The 17,883-nt window shown below is 41.3% G+C and overlaps 1 protein-coding gene across 1 annotated transcript in view; it reads right to left on the bottom strand.

The window, feature by feature from the left end:
• Positions 1 to 5,189, bottom strand: part of HPSE (heparanase) — a 45,317-nt gene extending 40,128 nt beyond the window's left edge. The window contains exon 1 of the mRNA XM_004472675.5: positions 4,909 to 5,189. Coding sequence (XP_004472732.1) covers positions 4,909 to 5,132 — 224 coding nt within the window. The 5' untranslated portion in view covers positions 5,133 to 5,189. The remainder of the gene's footprint in view (positions 1 to 4,908) is intronic.
• Between the last annotated feature and the right edge of the window lie 12,694 nt (positions 5,190 to 17,883).

Here is a 17,883-nt window from a genome sequence, read left to right as displayed (position 1 = left end):
TCAAGCAGCAAGGAGAAGCAAGTAAGAGGGGAACAGAGTGCAATGACAAGGAGCATAGGATGGGAGCCAGACCTGGAGACAGAGCCTCACACTGAAGTCACAATTGTCTACAAACGTGTACCAGGCAAGTCAGAAGTGAGCATCTTGGACATCTTGCATATGTTACTACATTTAATCCCAAAAACAATCCAATAAGGTTAAGTGTCATTATTAACCTCATTTTAAAAACTAGGAACCAGAACAAAGGGGTGTCGAGTGATTTGCCCAAGGTGACACAGCCAAAAGGAATTTAAAGGATAGGAATCTGGAGTTCAAATTAGGGGGCAATGTAGAACCCGGTTAGCAGGAAAGGGCTCAGGGAGCAGAGTGCAAAGGGCTAGGGACGACATGGGAACAAAGAGAGCTCTATCAGGGGAGAGCACTTCTCTTGGTTCAGAAAATGCAAGTTTATGACTGTGATTGTTCTTAGGTTCCTTGTTTCTCTTTGGCATGCAGAGGGCCTGCAGTTCTTCCCGACCTCGTTATCAGACTGTGCATTGAACATTGATAGTAAATGCTTTTCCAAAGATGAAAAGCAACTTTATCAATGAAGAAGCAAGGATCTGATTATCAAAAGTTATTATGAATAAATAGTTATTGAATTGGCAAAAAGAGATGAACTTTGCTGAAGTTAAATAAGGAAATCATTGTGAGAAGCAACACCTGACTGCATTATCACTACTATTGCTTCTAAACTTTTGCTCTGTTGTACTTACCATCTCTGCCACGAGAGGCCTTAGTGCTTGCACTTGTGTCACCTTGTATTACTGTGCTTGCATATGTATCTTGATTGAAATCTAAAGCTGCACTGTCCAGTACTATGGCCACTAGCCACATGTGGCTATTGAGCATTTGAAATTTGGTTTCTCTGAATTAAGACTGCTGTAAGTAGAAAGATTTCAAAGACTGGGTTTGAAAGAAAGAATGCAAAATATCTCATTAACATTTCTATATTGATTACATGCTGAAATGATAATCTTTTGGATATAATGAGTTAAATAAAAGAATTACTAAAATGAATTTCACCTGTTTCTTTCTACTTTTCAAAAATATATCTACTGGAAAATTTGAAATTACACGTGGGTTGCATATGAGACTTACATTATATTCCTATTGGTCTAGAGTTTCCCATCATTGAACTCTAAGGCTTCTTTAAAACTTTGTACACAGTCAGGCTTAGGAGGGAAAATTGAAAAGATAGTTAGCTCTATCATTGGCATTTAAGTTTTGTGTGCTCTTAGTTGCAAATGAAAGAAAAAAATACCTTTTTGCTGTTGTGGGAAGTCAGAACCATGACATCTGATTAGATTTGATTAGACCTCCTTTGAAGTACCCTTAGGGGGAAGCGGACTTGGCCCAATGGATAGGGTGTCCAGCGACCACATGGGAGGTCCACAGTTCAAACCCCGGGCCTCCTGGACCCAGGTGGAGCTGGCCCATGCGCAGTGCTGATGAGCGCAAGGAGTGCCGTGCCACACAGGGGTGTCCTCGCATAGGGGAGCCCCATGTGCCAGGAGTGCACCCCATAAGGAGAGCCGCCCAGCGTGAAAGAAAGTGTAGCCTGCCCAGCCTGCCCAGGAATGGCACCACACACACAGAGAGCTGACACAGCAAGATGACACAACAAAAAGAAACACAGATTTCCGTGCCGCTGACAACAACAGAAGTGGACAAAAAAGAACATGCAGCAAATGGACACAGAGAACAGACAACTGGGGTGGGGCAGGGGAAAGGGGAGAGAAATAAACAAAATAAATCTTTAAAAAAAAAATGAAGTACCCTTAGAGTTAGTACCCTTAGAGATTTGGGCCCTAAATCTCCTTTTTTTAGGTACCTAAGTTCGGGGATTAAACCCAGGACCTTGTATGTGGGAAGCTGGCGCTCAACCACATCAGCTTCCCAGAGTTGGTTTTTTCATTGTTTTGCTTGTTGTTTGTTTTTGTTTTTTCAGGAGGCACCAGGAACCAAACCTGGGACTTCCCATGTGGGAGGTGGGCACGCAATTGCTTGAGCCATAACCACTCCCTAAGTCTCTATTTTTATGTCCAAGATTCTTTTCATTGTTTCAGCCTGCTCAGTTTGTTTCTAGACAACTTTTTCTCCCAGACTCTTCCCTGTTTCTTTTAACAAACATAGATTGGCTTACTTTCTTTTTGTGTACTGTCGTCTCTATGATCAGAGTGGGTTCAAGCTCCAGCTCTTTCATTTACTATCTGGTTGACTGTGAGCGAGTTATTTAATCTTCCTGAGCCCTAATTTCTTCATTTTTATAAGTGGAGATAATAGTATTCACCACAGAGTTTTGTATCAAGGATTAAGTGAATTGATACCTGTAAGGTGCCTTGAGCAGGGCCTGGCATAGGGCAAGGACTCAGTAAGTGTCATTTTATTATCCTCTCCTTCCAGATGACCTCAGCTTTCACCTGCTCAGCCCTTGCCATCCTTGCCCAAGCATCTTCACCTTAGAGAAACTGTAGCAAAACAACAGCCATCTCACCCCTCACTACTGTGAGCCAATTATCAAGCTCAGTGTTAATTTCTGAGATGGAACCTGAATGTGTTGTCTTCTGTGATGGTTAGGCCATTCTTGAGAGATGGACCCTCGGACCCCAATTTGGAAGCTAGGCCTTAGGTAAGAAGGAGAGGGAGCTCCTGCACTTTGAACTGCCATCTTTTCAGTCTCAGCTGGGAAGTGTGGATGTGCTTATGGATTCGCCTGGGGGGCAGCCATGGAAGCTGGCCTCTGTCAGGTGAGGGTTCAAGAGCCAGTCCTGGAGAGAAGTTTGTGTGAGCAATATTAAACTCTGCTTTGTAAACCACATAATCCACTTGCATGCTATGCTCTTTTGGTTTTTCAATATCTCTGGTCTTTAAAAAAAAACAGGAGAAAAAAAAGAAAGAGATGCTATGGGAAATCAAGAGAGGTGTCTAAGAAGAGCGAAGGTTATCACCCTCACTGAAATACAGACTGGAAACTCTGTGTCCACGTGTGGAGGGTGTGAGGGAGGGGGAGGCTGGTGCTAGGCAAACCGTGAACTAGCTGCAGAGTGATCAGTCCTGCATCAGAAACATGTAGGATTTTCTTTTGGACCTGTTTCTCCAAGAGAAGAAGCCCCCCAGATGTAGAGGAATGGAGGGACATTGGCTAGCTGCAGCAGCAGAAGAGGACTCGAGTTCTCAAATTTCAGTTAATAGACATCTACATAACCTCTCTGTTTTCAGTAAAGCTCTTCACTCTCTCTTCTTCCCTCACCGACTTCTTCACTCCCACCTCCAGGTAGACCTGGGGTCCTCATCTCTGGAGCCCAAGAGTTCAGCATCATCGCACCCTTAAGGAGAAGGGGGTTAAAAATGAAGACTCCTCCCTATCAAGACATTCTCCTTGCCCAGGGAAAAGATGGAGGTTAACTATGATCAAGAGAACCAGGCAGGGGAGCGGACTTGGCCCAGTGGATAGGGCATCAGCCTATCACAGGGAAGTCCGCGGTTCAAACCCCGGGCCTCCTTGACCCGTGTGGAGCTGGCCATGCGCAGTGCTGATGCCCGCAAGGAGTGCCCTGCCATGCAGGGGTGCCCTCGCGTAGGGGAGCCCCACGCGCAAGGAGTGTGCCCAGTAAGGAGAGCCGCCCAGCGCAAAACAAAGTGCAGCCTGCCCAGGAATGGCACCGCACACACGGAGAGCTGAAACAACAACAACAACAAAAGAGAACCAGGCAGAGAAATGGTGAATGGTTAGCAACTACCCCCCATTTCCCAAGAAGAAAGAACCAAGCAATTAGCTTACATTTTAAACACTCAGTGTCAAACACTGTGCTAAGTACTTATTTTCTCATCAAACCTTGATAACAATCCTATGAAGTATGTTTTAGAAGTTCCATTCTGCAGGTGAAGAAAACAAGGCCAAGCAACCTGTAAAAAACCGAATCGGCAGTTTGGGCAGAGTAGGGATCAAGCCAGGCTGGTCAGGCTTCCAAGCTCTTAACCACAAGGCTACCCATGGAATTTGTAGAACAAATGACTGCAATTAGCAATAGAAGCTAACAGGGACTAACGGGGTCAGCACAGGAGGGACGGCAACTAAGGCCATGACAAAAGTGAGATTCCCATCTGTCTAGACTGAGATGTGGTTTTTCTGGAGGCCTCTGGGCCTAGATGACCCTGGAAAGTGTCTGCATCACGGGTCCCCACGCCCTCCATTCGGGGTCAGCTAGCCTGGGCAGCGGGGGTGGACATGTACCGGGTCGTTTCTCAGGTGAGGAAAAAACAGGCAGCGTCCCAGAAGGCAGCACCACATTTTGCAGCCTTGTTTTGGAGAAATATCTCTTTTTTTAAATTGTATATATTTTTTAAAGATACATAGATCGCAAATAATGTTACATTAAAAAATATAAGAGGTTCCCATATACCCCACACCCCGCCCCGAGGAATGATATCTTTTCATGAGCGTTCTGTAAGTCATCTGCAGTAGTCTCCAAGGTCTCACCTACTTAATATTTAGACTTTAAAAATAAGAGGAGAACTGTTCCTTCTTCCCCCTTTGACAGCTGACCACGGCGTACTTGGCGGGTCCCTCCTCCTGTCGCGTCGCTGGGGCGGGTGCGCATTTTCTTTGCCAAATTTCCCCTTACTACCCAACCCTTCGTGGGCACCCAGCCAACACTTCTGAATGAATGGGTGAGGGAAGTGGCAACTTCGGGGCGGCTATCGCTGGAGAGGAGAGAGACAGAGACAGAGAGAGAGAGAGGCGGGCAGGTGCCGGGACCCAGGGTGAAGTTGTTTCCGCGCCAGGAGCGGAGCCCCGGCGGCGGGACCGGCGGGCGCGTCGGGAGGACAGGGGCGGGCGACAGGGAGCAGGAGGCCGGCGCTTACCCCAGGAAGGTGAGGAACCGCGGGTCGGTGGCCAGGTTGGCGTCGATGGTGAAGGAAAGGAACGCGGGGCTCACCAGGTGCACCGGCTGCTCGGTGGAGAAGTCCAGCTCCACTACTTCCTCGGCCCGCGCGGCTCCCGCCCAGGCGCCCGCGGAGAGGGGCGCGAGCGGCCCCAGGAGCAGCAGCAGCGGCGGCGGCAGCCCCGGCCGCGAGCGCCGCAGCATCTCGGGTTCACCTGGCAGCCGCGCCCGCCCGCGGCCGCGCAGCCCAGCCGAGACGCGGCGCACTTCCTCCCGCCGGCCCGCCGCGCCCTCTCTCCTTTCCTCCACCCTCGAGCTCCGGCTCTCCCCTCCCACTGCGCCCTCCACCCTTCCCACTCCTCCCCTGCATCCCTCCCACTGCGCCCTCTTCTCCCCGCCCAGGCCTTCCCCAGCAGTCACTCATTTCCTTGCTCGCTTTTCTCTCGGTGCCGGTCACGTCCAGTTACGAAATCACCCACACCCATCTGAAGGGTGCGGAGATGGACGGGAACTAAGCGCCCAGAGGATCTGGGGGAGAGAACGCCCGGAAAGGAGCGCTGGCCATCCCGGCTGGGCTTCACCAAGCACTGTCCTCTGCGCACTGCTGGGAACACCAGAGGTTCTCCAGGTCGCACCCCGGTGGCGCCAGGTCTCCCGCTTCTAGCCCTGGTCTAGCACCTGAGCTGGGTGGGCATTCATCCCTTCCTCTCCCACCTGGCTTCTAAACACATGCCTGTCACTTGAGCCTGCCAAAATCTGAGCAGAGGGCTTTTTCCAGGCATCTTACTTTTGCCTGGAAAATCTGACCCGGGATAGGTACAGATACAGAGAGATCAACCGCCAAAAATTCTTCTCAGGTTCTCATGAAGACAGTATTCAGCAGTGCCTGAAAGTGTCAGGAGCGCCAACATTTGGAAATCTATAAATAAAACCACTATACAGCTTCAGGGTGGTGACTGTCCCTTGAATTTGGCGCCTTTGCCAAATTATCTGTCTGTACATTTATCTTTAGCTGTTGGCCAAACTGTTCCTCAGTTATCCTTTGTTGCTTATGTTGATAAATAAGTATGACAAGCACTATACAGTTAGTGCCTAGTATATGCCTGATAGATACCATGAGCAGGGGTTTACCTGCCTTATCTCTAATTCTCACAACAACCCTGCCAAGAAGTAACTTCACTTTACACAGGAGCACTCGAACTCTGAGACATCAACTTGTCCAACGGTCAGAATGAGATGGGAACACAACCCCAAACAGATGGCAGCCCATCTCAGTCAAAATGTAAGTCCCTCAAGGAAGCTTTCTCTGAATCTCCAGGCAGCTGAGGTCCCTCATGACACACTGTCCTAGCACCCTGAACTTTTTAGAACTCACTGCATTTGTTATGCTCACGAATGTTTGCTCAGTGTTGGGCGCATCTGCCAGACTGTGTCAGTTCCATGAAATCAGAGGTGGGGTCTGCCTGGCCCACTCCTCAGGCCACAGTGAACAGAATATTTGCTCACGCTTGGGACTTAGAATATTAGTTCAGTAAATGAAAGCCACCAAAACTCTTAGACTTTTTTCCACTTAGACTGCACCACCAATAAACAATAAGCAATAAAAATGGATTTTTGGAATTTATAACTAATTTGCATAAATCTATTCTCAAGCAACTTAAAAGTTAAACATTGAGTTTATTGAGGAAAGCCAGAGTTTGGGTATTTTGTGTCTGTGTCTATCAGTTACTATTGTGCAAATGGAATTAGGCTCGTATCTTAAAATTATATCTATGCATATACATGCACACACACCACACACACACCACACACACGTACACACCAAGCTACCAGAGGAGCAAAATCATATGGGGACAGAAATTGAGGTGGAATAGCAGAGAACTGGACTCTATTTTTCTACCTTTGTCAAGACATTGACCCTATATCACCACACCTCATCCCAGGCCCTGCCTCCTGTTGAGATGGGGCAAAAGTCACATGCATTTCTTTTGAATATTTGAGTGATTGGGAAAGTGGGTGTTTTAGTTAGCTCAAGGTTGCCAAGGCAATATACCAGATATGGGTTGGCCTTTACAGTGGGGATTTTTACCAGGTTGCAGGCTTACAGTTCTGAGGCCATGAAAGTGCTCAGCATCAGACAATGCCCTTTCCCCAAAGACTGGCACATGGTGGCATCTCGCTTCTCCTAGCCTCATTTCTGCAGCTGCTGGTTTCCTCTCTCCTGAGTTCCATGATTTCAGCTTCTCATTCTCTGCCATTCTCTCTGCTTGTGTGGCCTTTTTTCTCTGTCTATTCATCCTGTTTATAAAGGACTCCAGTGAGAGGATTAAGACCCACCCTGCGTTACACCTTACTGAAATAAGCTAATAAAAGTTACCACCTACTGTAAATTCACAGCCACAGGAATGGATTAATTTAAGAACATAATTCTGGGGTCCACAAAAGACTCAAACTACCACAGTGAGCTATTGCAATTTTTAAAAATAGTGAATCTTCATGACATCTTGAGATAGGGGCCAGAACTCTCCACCTGTGAGTTACTGATATGGAAACGGGGAAAACATTAATAAGGAAGCAAACATAAGCGACTTACTCATATGAGTATCTGTTGGCTGATATCAGCTGAATCTCGACTCCCGACCCTAAGCTGGTTTGGTCCACTATGCCTGGCAAGAGGAATAAATGGTCCAAAGGAATGAGGAATGTATGGGGATAGTAATGTGTCCTTTCTGTGACACATTACGTTAATACACACTATATTCTTATGACACGTTATAGCTTACATACATAGTAGCCCTGCAACTTGGTAGAGTGGAATCTTGTACTGGTTTTTCAACCTCCAAGAGCTTCAATTTTCTTATCTGTAAAGTGAAGGAAGTAAAACATACTCCATATATCTCTTTGGAAAGCGAACTGATTAAATGTATATCATGCACTTAGCTCCAGATACAGTGCAATGTAGTGTTCAATAGATGAGAGCTTTTTAAAAAACAATTATTATTATTTCATTTAATCCTCACAGTAACCTAGTAAAATAGGTTTAGACCTAGCTTTCTGATTCCAAATACAGAGTATCTGCACCATATCACCCAGAGTTGGTGACTCACAAATTATATGAAAACAATTGATTTAAAATTAAAAATCTTCAAATGAACTAGGGTAGTTCGTATGACTCTTCTAAAAATTATAATGTGGTTTCATTCCCATGAGGCTTTTGGTTTGATTTTCAGTTGTGGCATTGGCTTTTTAAGGATACAGGTATGATTTACCCTGTAAACAATTACATGTACTTCTAAGACTTTATCCTAGGTCATCTTCAGGAAATCATCTTGTCACTTCTCTGTCTAGAAAATTAAGATTTTTGTAATATAGAAATCCTTAATGGAGGTAGATCTCTTAGGCATTTATGGTTATTTCCATCTCTGTAACAGAAAACATACTGTCTTGTTTTGGAGTATAGAGATTTGACTTATTAAAGTAAAGCATTAGTTTGAATTCTTTGGTGATCAAACTATACAGGCATAACTCACTTTACTGCACTTCGCTGATGTGGTTTTTACAAATTGAAAGTTTGTGGCAATTTTGCCTCAAGCAAGTCTATCAGTGCTTTCCAACAGCATATTCTCACCTTGTGCTCTGTGTGACATTTTTGTAATTCCCTCAATATTTCAAACTTTCTAATTATTATTTTATCTGTTATGGTGATCTGTGATCTTTGATGCTACTATTGTAATTGTTTTGGGGCATTATTAACTGTGCCCATATATGATGGCAAATTTAATCAATAAATGTGTATGTTCTGACTGCGCCACCGACATGCTGTTCCCCATCTCTCTCTTCCGGCCTTCCTAATCCCTAAGACACAATAATAGCCTTTACTAAAGGCTATTTAGTAAACCGACACTCAGAATACCTCTAAGTGTTCAAGTAAAAGAAAGTCTCATGTCTCTCACTTTAAAAGAAAAGTCAGAAATGATTGAACTCGGTGAGGAAGGCATGTCAAACACCAAGACTGGCCAAAAGCTAGGCCTCTTGTGCCAAACAGCCAAGTTGTGAATGCAAAGAAAAGTTCTTGAAGCAAATGAAAAGTGCTGCTCCAGTGAACACACTAACCACCAGAGAGTGAAGCAGGCTTGTTCCTGATATGGAGGAGGCTTTAGTGGTCTTGACCACTAACCCACAACTTTCCCTTAAGCCGAAGTCTAATCCAGAGCAAGGTCCTAACTCTCTTCAATTCTCTGAAGGCTGAGAGAGCTGAGGAAGCAGCAAAAGAAAAGTTTGATACTAGAAGAGGTTGATTCTTTTATATAGATAGATATAGATATAAAATATATATATATATTTAAATTAGAGAAGTTGTGAACTTACAAAACAATCATGTATAATATGAAGAATTTCCATACAACAACCTTCCACAAATACCTTATATTGTTGTGGAACATTTATTACAGATGAGAAGAGGGTGATTCTTGAAGTTTAAGGAAAGAAGTTGTACCCATAACATAAAAGTATAAGGTAAAGCAGCAAGTGCTGATGTAGAAACTGCAGCAAGTTGTACGTAAGATCTAGCTAGGATATTTAGTGGAAATATTATAGGTATTTTTTTCTTTGTACTTCTCTATATTTTCCAAGTGTTGTACAATGAAGTAGTATTGATTTTTTAATCAGAAATATATAAATGTTATTATTTTAAAAGGCGATGTTTAAATTTTTAATTTATTGGAGTTTTTTTTTTGATGTGAAAAATATAATTGTAAAGTGAAAAATAAAATTTTAGAGAGCAATCATGGAGCCATGAAATTAAAAGAGAAATTATGGCTTAAAATATTACATGAGTATATTCTCCTTTGAAAATTACATTACAGCTCAGACTAAAATCCCATTGATTAACCTTTCTTCAATTCTAGTATCCAGAGAAAAGCACTACTCTTATAAGTTTGATGCGCTGTGTTTTAGTCTTTTTCTAATAAATTTACATTTATTTACATGTACCCATAGATTAGATATAATGGGGTCAGCAAATTACAACCCGTGGGCCAAATTCAGCCCATCTCCTGTTTTGGCACAGCCGGCAAACTAAGAATGGATTTTACAGATGAGCATTTGCAATCAGTCTGATCATAGAGCATACTAACTTTGAAACCTAAGTGAGCTAATTGCTATCCCCCAAAAGATATATTCATTCTTTTTATTAGTAGATCTATATTATAAAAAATTGTATGCAAATATTATTATCTTTTAAATTCTGCCAATAAAAATTGTGGACATTTTTTCTCTCCTGTTATATAAATACCTACATAAATTCTCAATTTGCCTGTTTGCCCTAAGGCCTAAAATATTTATTATCTAGTCCATTGCAGAAAAAATTTGCTGATTTTTTATATATTACAATGTGTATGCATAGGTGTGTGTGTGTTTATATAGATTGTAACATACCTTGAATATAGTTCTGCAATTTGCTTTTCTTACTAAACATTTTGGAGATCTTTCTAGGTCAGGACATATCAGTCTTCCCTTATTCTTTTTAACTGCTGCACAGCATTCCATAATTGAACATACAAATTAGCAATCCATTCCTATTGAGGAATATTTAAGCTTAAAAAAATTTTCCCCATTGAATAATTATCCTCATTTTGCATATGTGTGAGTATGTCTGTGCATTAAATAAGGAGAAATAGGATTGTTGCATTACAGGGTAGGCCCATTAAAAATTTTATTAGAAACGGACAAGTTGGTCTCCAAACTAGGTGAGGCAAATTATATTCTCCCAGCAATGCATAAATTATGTTCAATAGCAATAGCTGTTTTCAACTCTGAAAAATTTTTGCCTGCACAAATAAGTTGATATTTTATCAGTTTTAATCTACATTTTTCTTATTTTTAATGATGTTGAGTGTTTTTTCATGTATTTATTGGCCATTTGTATTTTCACTTTTCTTACTTGCTTTGTGAACTTCTTAATTGTCTATTTTCTTATTGATTTGTAGGAATTCTTCATATATTGTAGCTATTTATCCTTTGTCTGTTGTATATTTTCTAAATATTTTCTCCTAGTTTATGACTTGCTTTTAATTTTGTGTATGATGTATTTTGCTATGAATTTTAAAATTTTGATGTAGCCAAATTTATCAATCCTTCCCTCATTGGTATTGATTTTTATTTCTGTCTTTCCTGATCCAAGTTTGTAAGTAAATATATACTATACTTTCTTTTAATACTTCCATATTTCTGATTTATATATTTAGGGCTCTATTCCATTTGGAATTTGTTTTTTTGAGAGGTGTGAAATAAGAAGATCTGAGTTTTTATTGCCCCCAAATGGGTAAGGTATTGCTTCTGTAACTTTTTTTTTTTTTAAGATACTTAGATTACATAAATGTTACATAGAAAATATAGGGGATTCCCATATGCCCTGCTCCCCACACCTCCCATATTTTTCCACATTAACAACATCCTTAATTAGTGGGGTACATTCACTGCAATTGATGAACACATTTTGGAGCATTGCCACTAAGTGTGAATTAAAGTTTACCTTGTAGTTCACACTCTCTCCCACCCAATTCTGTAGGTTATGGCAAGATATATAATAACTTGTATCTGTCATTGCAGTGTCATTCAGGACAATTCCCAAGTGCCAAAATGTCCCTGTATTATACCTGTTTTTTTCCTATCACTGCCGTCAGAACCTCCAGTGGCCACTGCCTCCACATCAGTGATCTAATTTCTTCCATTGCTAGAATCACAGTAAGTCTATAGTAAAATACCAGTAAGTCTACTTTAGTCCATAGTTCATTACCCAATCCTGAGGATTCTGGAATGGTGATGGCCACTCCACCTCTAATTGAGAGGGGGCAGTGAATCCCATAGGGCCGATGGATGGGACTCTCTTGCTTGCAGCTGTAGACTCTCTTGATTCCTTAGTATGGTAGTTATCCATCATCACCTCCTTGTTGGTTGTCCTGGGTAAGACCAATGGACTGGAGAGTAGGTATTGTAACTTTGTTGAGATTCAGGCCCAGCTGGCACATGGACAGCCCAAAGATTTAAGTCTCTTGGACATACAATTAACAACTCTAGTACTAATTATAGGTTCAGATAGAAGGAAAGAAGAGCTTCCGTAACTTTTATGGCATAGTTGATTCAAGAATGTGCAATTATTTGAATATTGTATTACATTTTGTCATTATTTCATAAAGTGAATAAAAAATGGAAAAAACTACTGATTAAAAACATGATCTCATTAGTATACTTCATTTGAAACCAGATGGGAAATAATTAGGTGTGCTGATAGTGATCAATCTTCACCTTCAATCTGATGCTTGTCATATTTCAGCAAGCCAAATGTGCATTCACTTCTGAAGGAAAAAATCATGTTAAAGAACCTATTCAAGAATACTGGGAACACCTTTATTGCTATCACAACTGAAACAAATAAGCCTTCTTCAAAAACATTTATGAGGCAATCAGGGAAATGTACTGCATATTTAATGATATTTTGGCTATTTTATTTTATTTTTTAGAGACATATGCTGAAATGTTTTGGGGTAACTTATATGATGTTAGGAATTTGCTTAAAAATAATCTCAGTGGAGGAGAGAAGTGAGTAAGAGTGTGGATGAAACAAGATTGGCCATGAGTCGCAATTATTAGTCCTGGGTGATGAGTTCATAAGGTTGAAAGATATTTTATTTTCTAAAAATGGTCTCAACAATATCTTCCAGCCCACATAGTCTTTTGTAATTTGACCCTTCCGTCCTCTTATAGAAAGGTGAGGGTCTATGTCTCTGCCCTTTAATATTAGGCAGGCTTATAACTATTTTAATTAATTATGTCATAGTGAAAGTGACACTATGGAACCGACAAGGCTGGGTCATAAAAGACCTCACAGCTTCTGCCTGATTCCCTGGGCACACTTGCTCTCCAGACACTTCCTCTCAGGCTGCCGTCTGGAACCTGGCTGCCATGTTGTGAAAAGCCCAGGTCAATGGGAAGGACATGGGTAGGTTCTCCAGTCTCCAGACCCAGCTGGGCCCCGCCTTCAAGCCATCCCAGCCTGAGAACCAGAAATCTGAGGAGAAACCTCTAATGACTCCAGCCCTAGTGACTCCAGTCATACCAGTCGTTCTAGTTTTTCCACTTGAGGCCCCGGACATTCTAGAGCAGAAACAAGCCATCCCCTCCCTGCACTGTCCCAACTCCTGACCTTCAGAATCCTCGTGTAATCAGATGGTTATTGACTTATGACACAAAGTTTGGGGTATAACAAGCCACCATCTATTACACAGCAATAGGGAGAATAATGTTTGTTATACAATTCTCTCTCCTTTTGTATATATTTGGAATTGTCCAAAGCAAAAAGTGAAAAATGAAGAAGAAAATAAATTGTATGGCTATTTTAAAAGTATACTGAAATTGCATGTGACTCAAGCGATTGAATGCCTGCTTCTCACTTGGGAGGTCCTGGGTTCAATCCCTGGTCATGGCACCTCAAAGAAAAAAAATAAAAGAAAGAAATACATCATCAGACTTGACTAAAAGGTGAAATGCAATTAGGGATTTTATCCTAGCCTTTGCTCTCAGGGGACAGAATCCCTTTACTATGGTGAGGAAAACTTTCACAGATTCCTTGCACATGTACAAGTAAATTGTATGAAAGTCAAAGACTGTTTACATGAGCTTTCTCGTATTAAATTGGAGAGAAGAGAATATGTTGAGATGCCATTGGCAGATTCCAATATTTGGACTGAAAGGGTCAAATTAAGAATAAATGGCAGCTTCTGGGTAGATTTCTAGTTTATGTACAGAGAAGCAGTCCAAACCCTACTTCTTCTTCATTAATTTGGGATTAGGGAATTTTTTTTCATCATATTCATTAACCTTCCAGGAATTGAGCCAAACAGGCAGATCAACTAAGTTAAAGGTCTCTGTACTTCAGTTTCCTTCTTTGTTACCTGTACTTTGTGGAGACATTTTTTTTTTTTCCAAAATGAAAATAGCTTTATTTTATTTCTGATTATGGAGGGAATACATGCTCATTTTAAAAATTTAGAATATATAGAAAAAGGAATAGAGAAGAAAATAAATAGCTCCATAATCTTACATCCTGCAAATAATTAGCATTAATTGGTATATATCTTTTTGTATATATGCTTCCATAATTCTTTCCTATGGATAGGTACACACACATTTATTCTAAGAAAAAATGGGATCACATCATACACTTAATAATAAAGAAGATGTTTTTTCATTCAAAAAATCTATTTCAATGTTCCTATTTCAATGACTGCAGAATTTTCTTCTATATTCAATATGCAGCAGAATAAAACTTTGGAGCAGTGATTCTCAAAGTTTTTGGTGTCAGGAGCTTTTACACTATTGAAAATTTTTGAGAATTCCAAAGAACTTTTTATGTGGGTTATATCTGTCTACATATGACATACTAGAAATTGAAATTGAGAAATTAAATATTTATTAATTAATTTAAAATAATGATAGTAAACATTCCATATTAATATAAATATCGGAGTTTATGAAAAATAAGTATATTTTTAAAACAGAAAAAATATTAGTGAGAATGAGGACATTGTTTTACATTCGTGCAAATATTTTTTTTTTTAGATTTATTTTTTATGTCATTTCTCTCCCCTTCCCCCCAACTCCCCTCCTCCCCCCCCCCACTCTCTGTGTCCATTTGCTGCGTGTCCTTCCGCTGTTGTCAGTGGCACAGGAATCTGTGTTTCTTTTTGTTGAGTCATCTTGTGTCAGCTCTGTGTGTGTGCCACGCCTTTCCTGGTGGGCTGAACTTTTTTTTGTGCTGGGCAGCTCTCCTCACATGGCGCACTCCTTGCGCGTGGGGCTCCTCTATGCAGGGACGCCCCTGCATGGCATTGCACGGCACTCCTTGCATGCATCAGTACTGTGCGTGGGCCAGCTCCACATGGGTCAAATCCATTTCCCATGCAAATCTCTTTAATGTCTGGCTTACTAGAAGGTAGACTAGTAAGTGAAAACATCTGCTTCTGCAGTCTGTTATGACATTACATGACATACAGCCTTGGAAAACTGCACTGTACTCCTGCTCTCAAGAGGATGTGGGTGAAGGAAACGGACTTGGCCCAGTGATAGGGTGTCCGTCTACCACATGGGAGGTCCGCAGTTCAAACCCTGGGGCCTCCTTGACCCATGTGGAGCTGGGCCATGCGCAGTGCTGATGTGTGCAAGGAGTGCCCTGCCACTCCGGGGTGTCCCCCGTGTTGGGGAGCCCCATGGGCAAGGAGTGCGACCCGTAAGGAGAGCCACCCAGCGAGAAAGAAAGTGCAGCCTGCCCAAGAATGGCACTTCACACACGGAGAGCTGACACAATAAGATGACACAACAAAAAGAAACACAGATTCCCATACAGCTGACAACAACAGAAGCGGACAAAGAAGAACACGCAGCAAACGGACACAGAAAGCAGACAACGGGGGGGGGGGGGGGGGGAGTGGGGGGGGTTGGGGGATTGGGGAGAGAGAAATAAATAAAAAATAAATCTTTAAAAAAAAAAAGAGGATGTGGGTGAAAGAACAAACAGCATCTCAGTGTTATTTTGGAGAGTTTTGACCTTGCAGACCTCCTGCAAGGTCTCGCTTTGAGAACGGAGTTGTTTTGTTTTTTTTAAATGTCTTTGTCTTTATTTACTTTTTTTATGTTACGTTAAAAAAATATGAGGTCCCCATATACCCCCACCCCCCTCACCCCACTCCTCCCATAACAACAACCTCCTCCTTCATCATGGGACATTCATTGCACTTGGTGACTACATCTCTGAGCACTGCTGCACCACATGGTCAATGGTCCACATTATAGTTTACACTCTCCCCTAGTCCACCCAGTGGACCATGGGAGGACATACAATGTCCAGTAACTGTCCCTGCAGTACCACCCATGACAACTCCAACTCCTGAAAATGCCCCCACATCACATCTCTTCCTCCCACTCCCCACCCTCAGCAGCTACCATGGCCACTTTCTCCACATCAATGCTACATTTTTTTCCAATACTAATCACAATAGTTCCAGAATAGACATATCAGTAAGTCCATTCTAATCCATACTCTATTCCTCTGTTCTGTGGACCCTGGGATGGTGATGTCCACTCCACCTCTGTATCGAGAGGGTGCTTAGATTCCACTTGGATGATGAATACAATTCTCCTGTTTGCATTTGTAGTCACTCTTGGCTCCCTGGTGTGGTGGTTGACCTTTTTCAACTCCCTGTTAGCTCGCTGGGGTAAGTCCAGGGTGAGAACGGAGTTTTAGCAATATTAATCTATGACCCTTTTTTTTCTTTCTAAGTCTCTTTTGAATAGGTAACCAGCAAGGCTTATCAGCACAGGAGAGAGATGTGACAAGACAGAAAAAAGGAAACTTTCATTTCCAAAAGCTTAAACCTAAATCCATTAAGGAGATTATGTGGGATGCATCAGACTCAATATTTTACTATAGTACAATTTCCCAACCTTGTGCTCATCTCAGCATACACAGAAAATTATAGCATCACTCTAGTGCTTTGGTGAAATCTATATGCATTTGGGGAAAAATACATTGCATTTTGCATGTTATTTAATTATGAAAAGAGAAAGAAAATAAAGTGAAATATTGGTTTTGTACACAATTTCCAATTTGCTTCTATTTTCTTAATTAAAAACTTGAGCTTGCTTCTGTGAACATAATTTAATATAAAGTGTTATGCTTGAAATGGCTACCCATGATCTTGATCAGGAGCTTTAAATGATGATCTTTCCCATTTCTTGACAATAACTTTGTTCACACAAGTAATAAAAAAAATTTTTTTTAACTTTTAAAAAACCACCATTCATTTGTAGTAATGGAAACATTCAAAATTGGCTGAAGTGATGACAGCATAACATTGTGATGAAAATGAAAGCCACTGAGTGAATACTTTGAGGAGAGTGTATAACATTTCATGGGACTATATAACACAAGGAATCCAATGGTAGAAGATGGACTGTAGTTAACAGAAGAAATATGAGAACGTTCTCTCATGAACTATAACAAGTATATAATACTAATACAGGGTGCTAATCATCGGGTAGGTTGGGGGAAAAATAAACCAAATGTAGGATATGGACTATAGTTAGTAGTTTTGTTTGTACAAATACTACAAACTCTAGCATTTGTACAAACAAATGCTATAAATATTTGTTATACAGTTTGTAACAACTGTTTCACAACAATGCAAGGTGGTGGTGGTGGGGTGATGTATGGGAGCTCTGTATGATGATATGTGCATTTTCTTTGTATGTTCACAGCTTTTACTGTACACTTATTGTTTATGTATGCTCATGTATGAATGATATACTTCAATAAAATTTTATTTAAGAAATCAGGGAGACATTGTATAATAGCTCAGTGGTTGAGCACTAGCTTCCCACATATGAGGTCAGTGTCTCTTGCCTGGAGCACGCCTGCACTCATGTCTCCAGTGTTGGCTTACCCCTTCTCTCATTTCTCAATAAACTCTTTACTAGCTCGACTTAAAACAAACAAAAAATTAAATATTTAAAAGATAGAAAAACAACCATTCAAAATTTAAAAGTTGTAATTATTCTTTAAAATCTCACAGCTTTTCCTTTTTTTTAAATAACATATGTAATGTTGATTTTTTTGTCTGAAAATATGAATGGATTTTAGTTACATTTGAACTTTTTTTACATAAAATATGTCAAAGTAATGACGAAGCTGCCATTAGCAGAAAAGGGCTTGCAGATGACGAAGGGGCAGATTGACCAAAGATGTTCTAGCTGACAACTGTGTGGACCTGAAGACCAGGCCTACCCATCCCTACTTGCTCCCCACCTCACCCCCAACATATACGCCACAACTTGGCATGATTTATGCTCCTGAGAATTCAGCTGTAACCCGGCAGAAGAGGCAAAACTCTAAATTGACTGG

The sequence above is a fragment of the Dasypus novemcinctus genome, chromosome 1 (genome assembly GCF_030445035.2).
Source record: "Dasypus novemcinctus isolate mDasNov1 chromosome 1, mDasNov1.1.hap2, whole genome shotgun sequence".
Classification (NCBI taxonomy): Eukaryota; Metazoa; Chordata; class Mammalia; order Cingulata; family Dasypodidae; genus Dasypus; species Dasypus novemcinctus.
The sequence above is the reverse complement of the archived record's forward strand: the minus strand, read 5'-3'. Positions and strand labels throughout refer to the sequence as shown.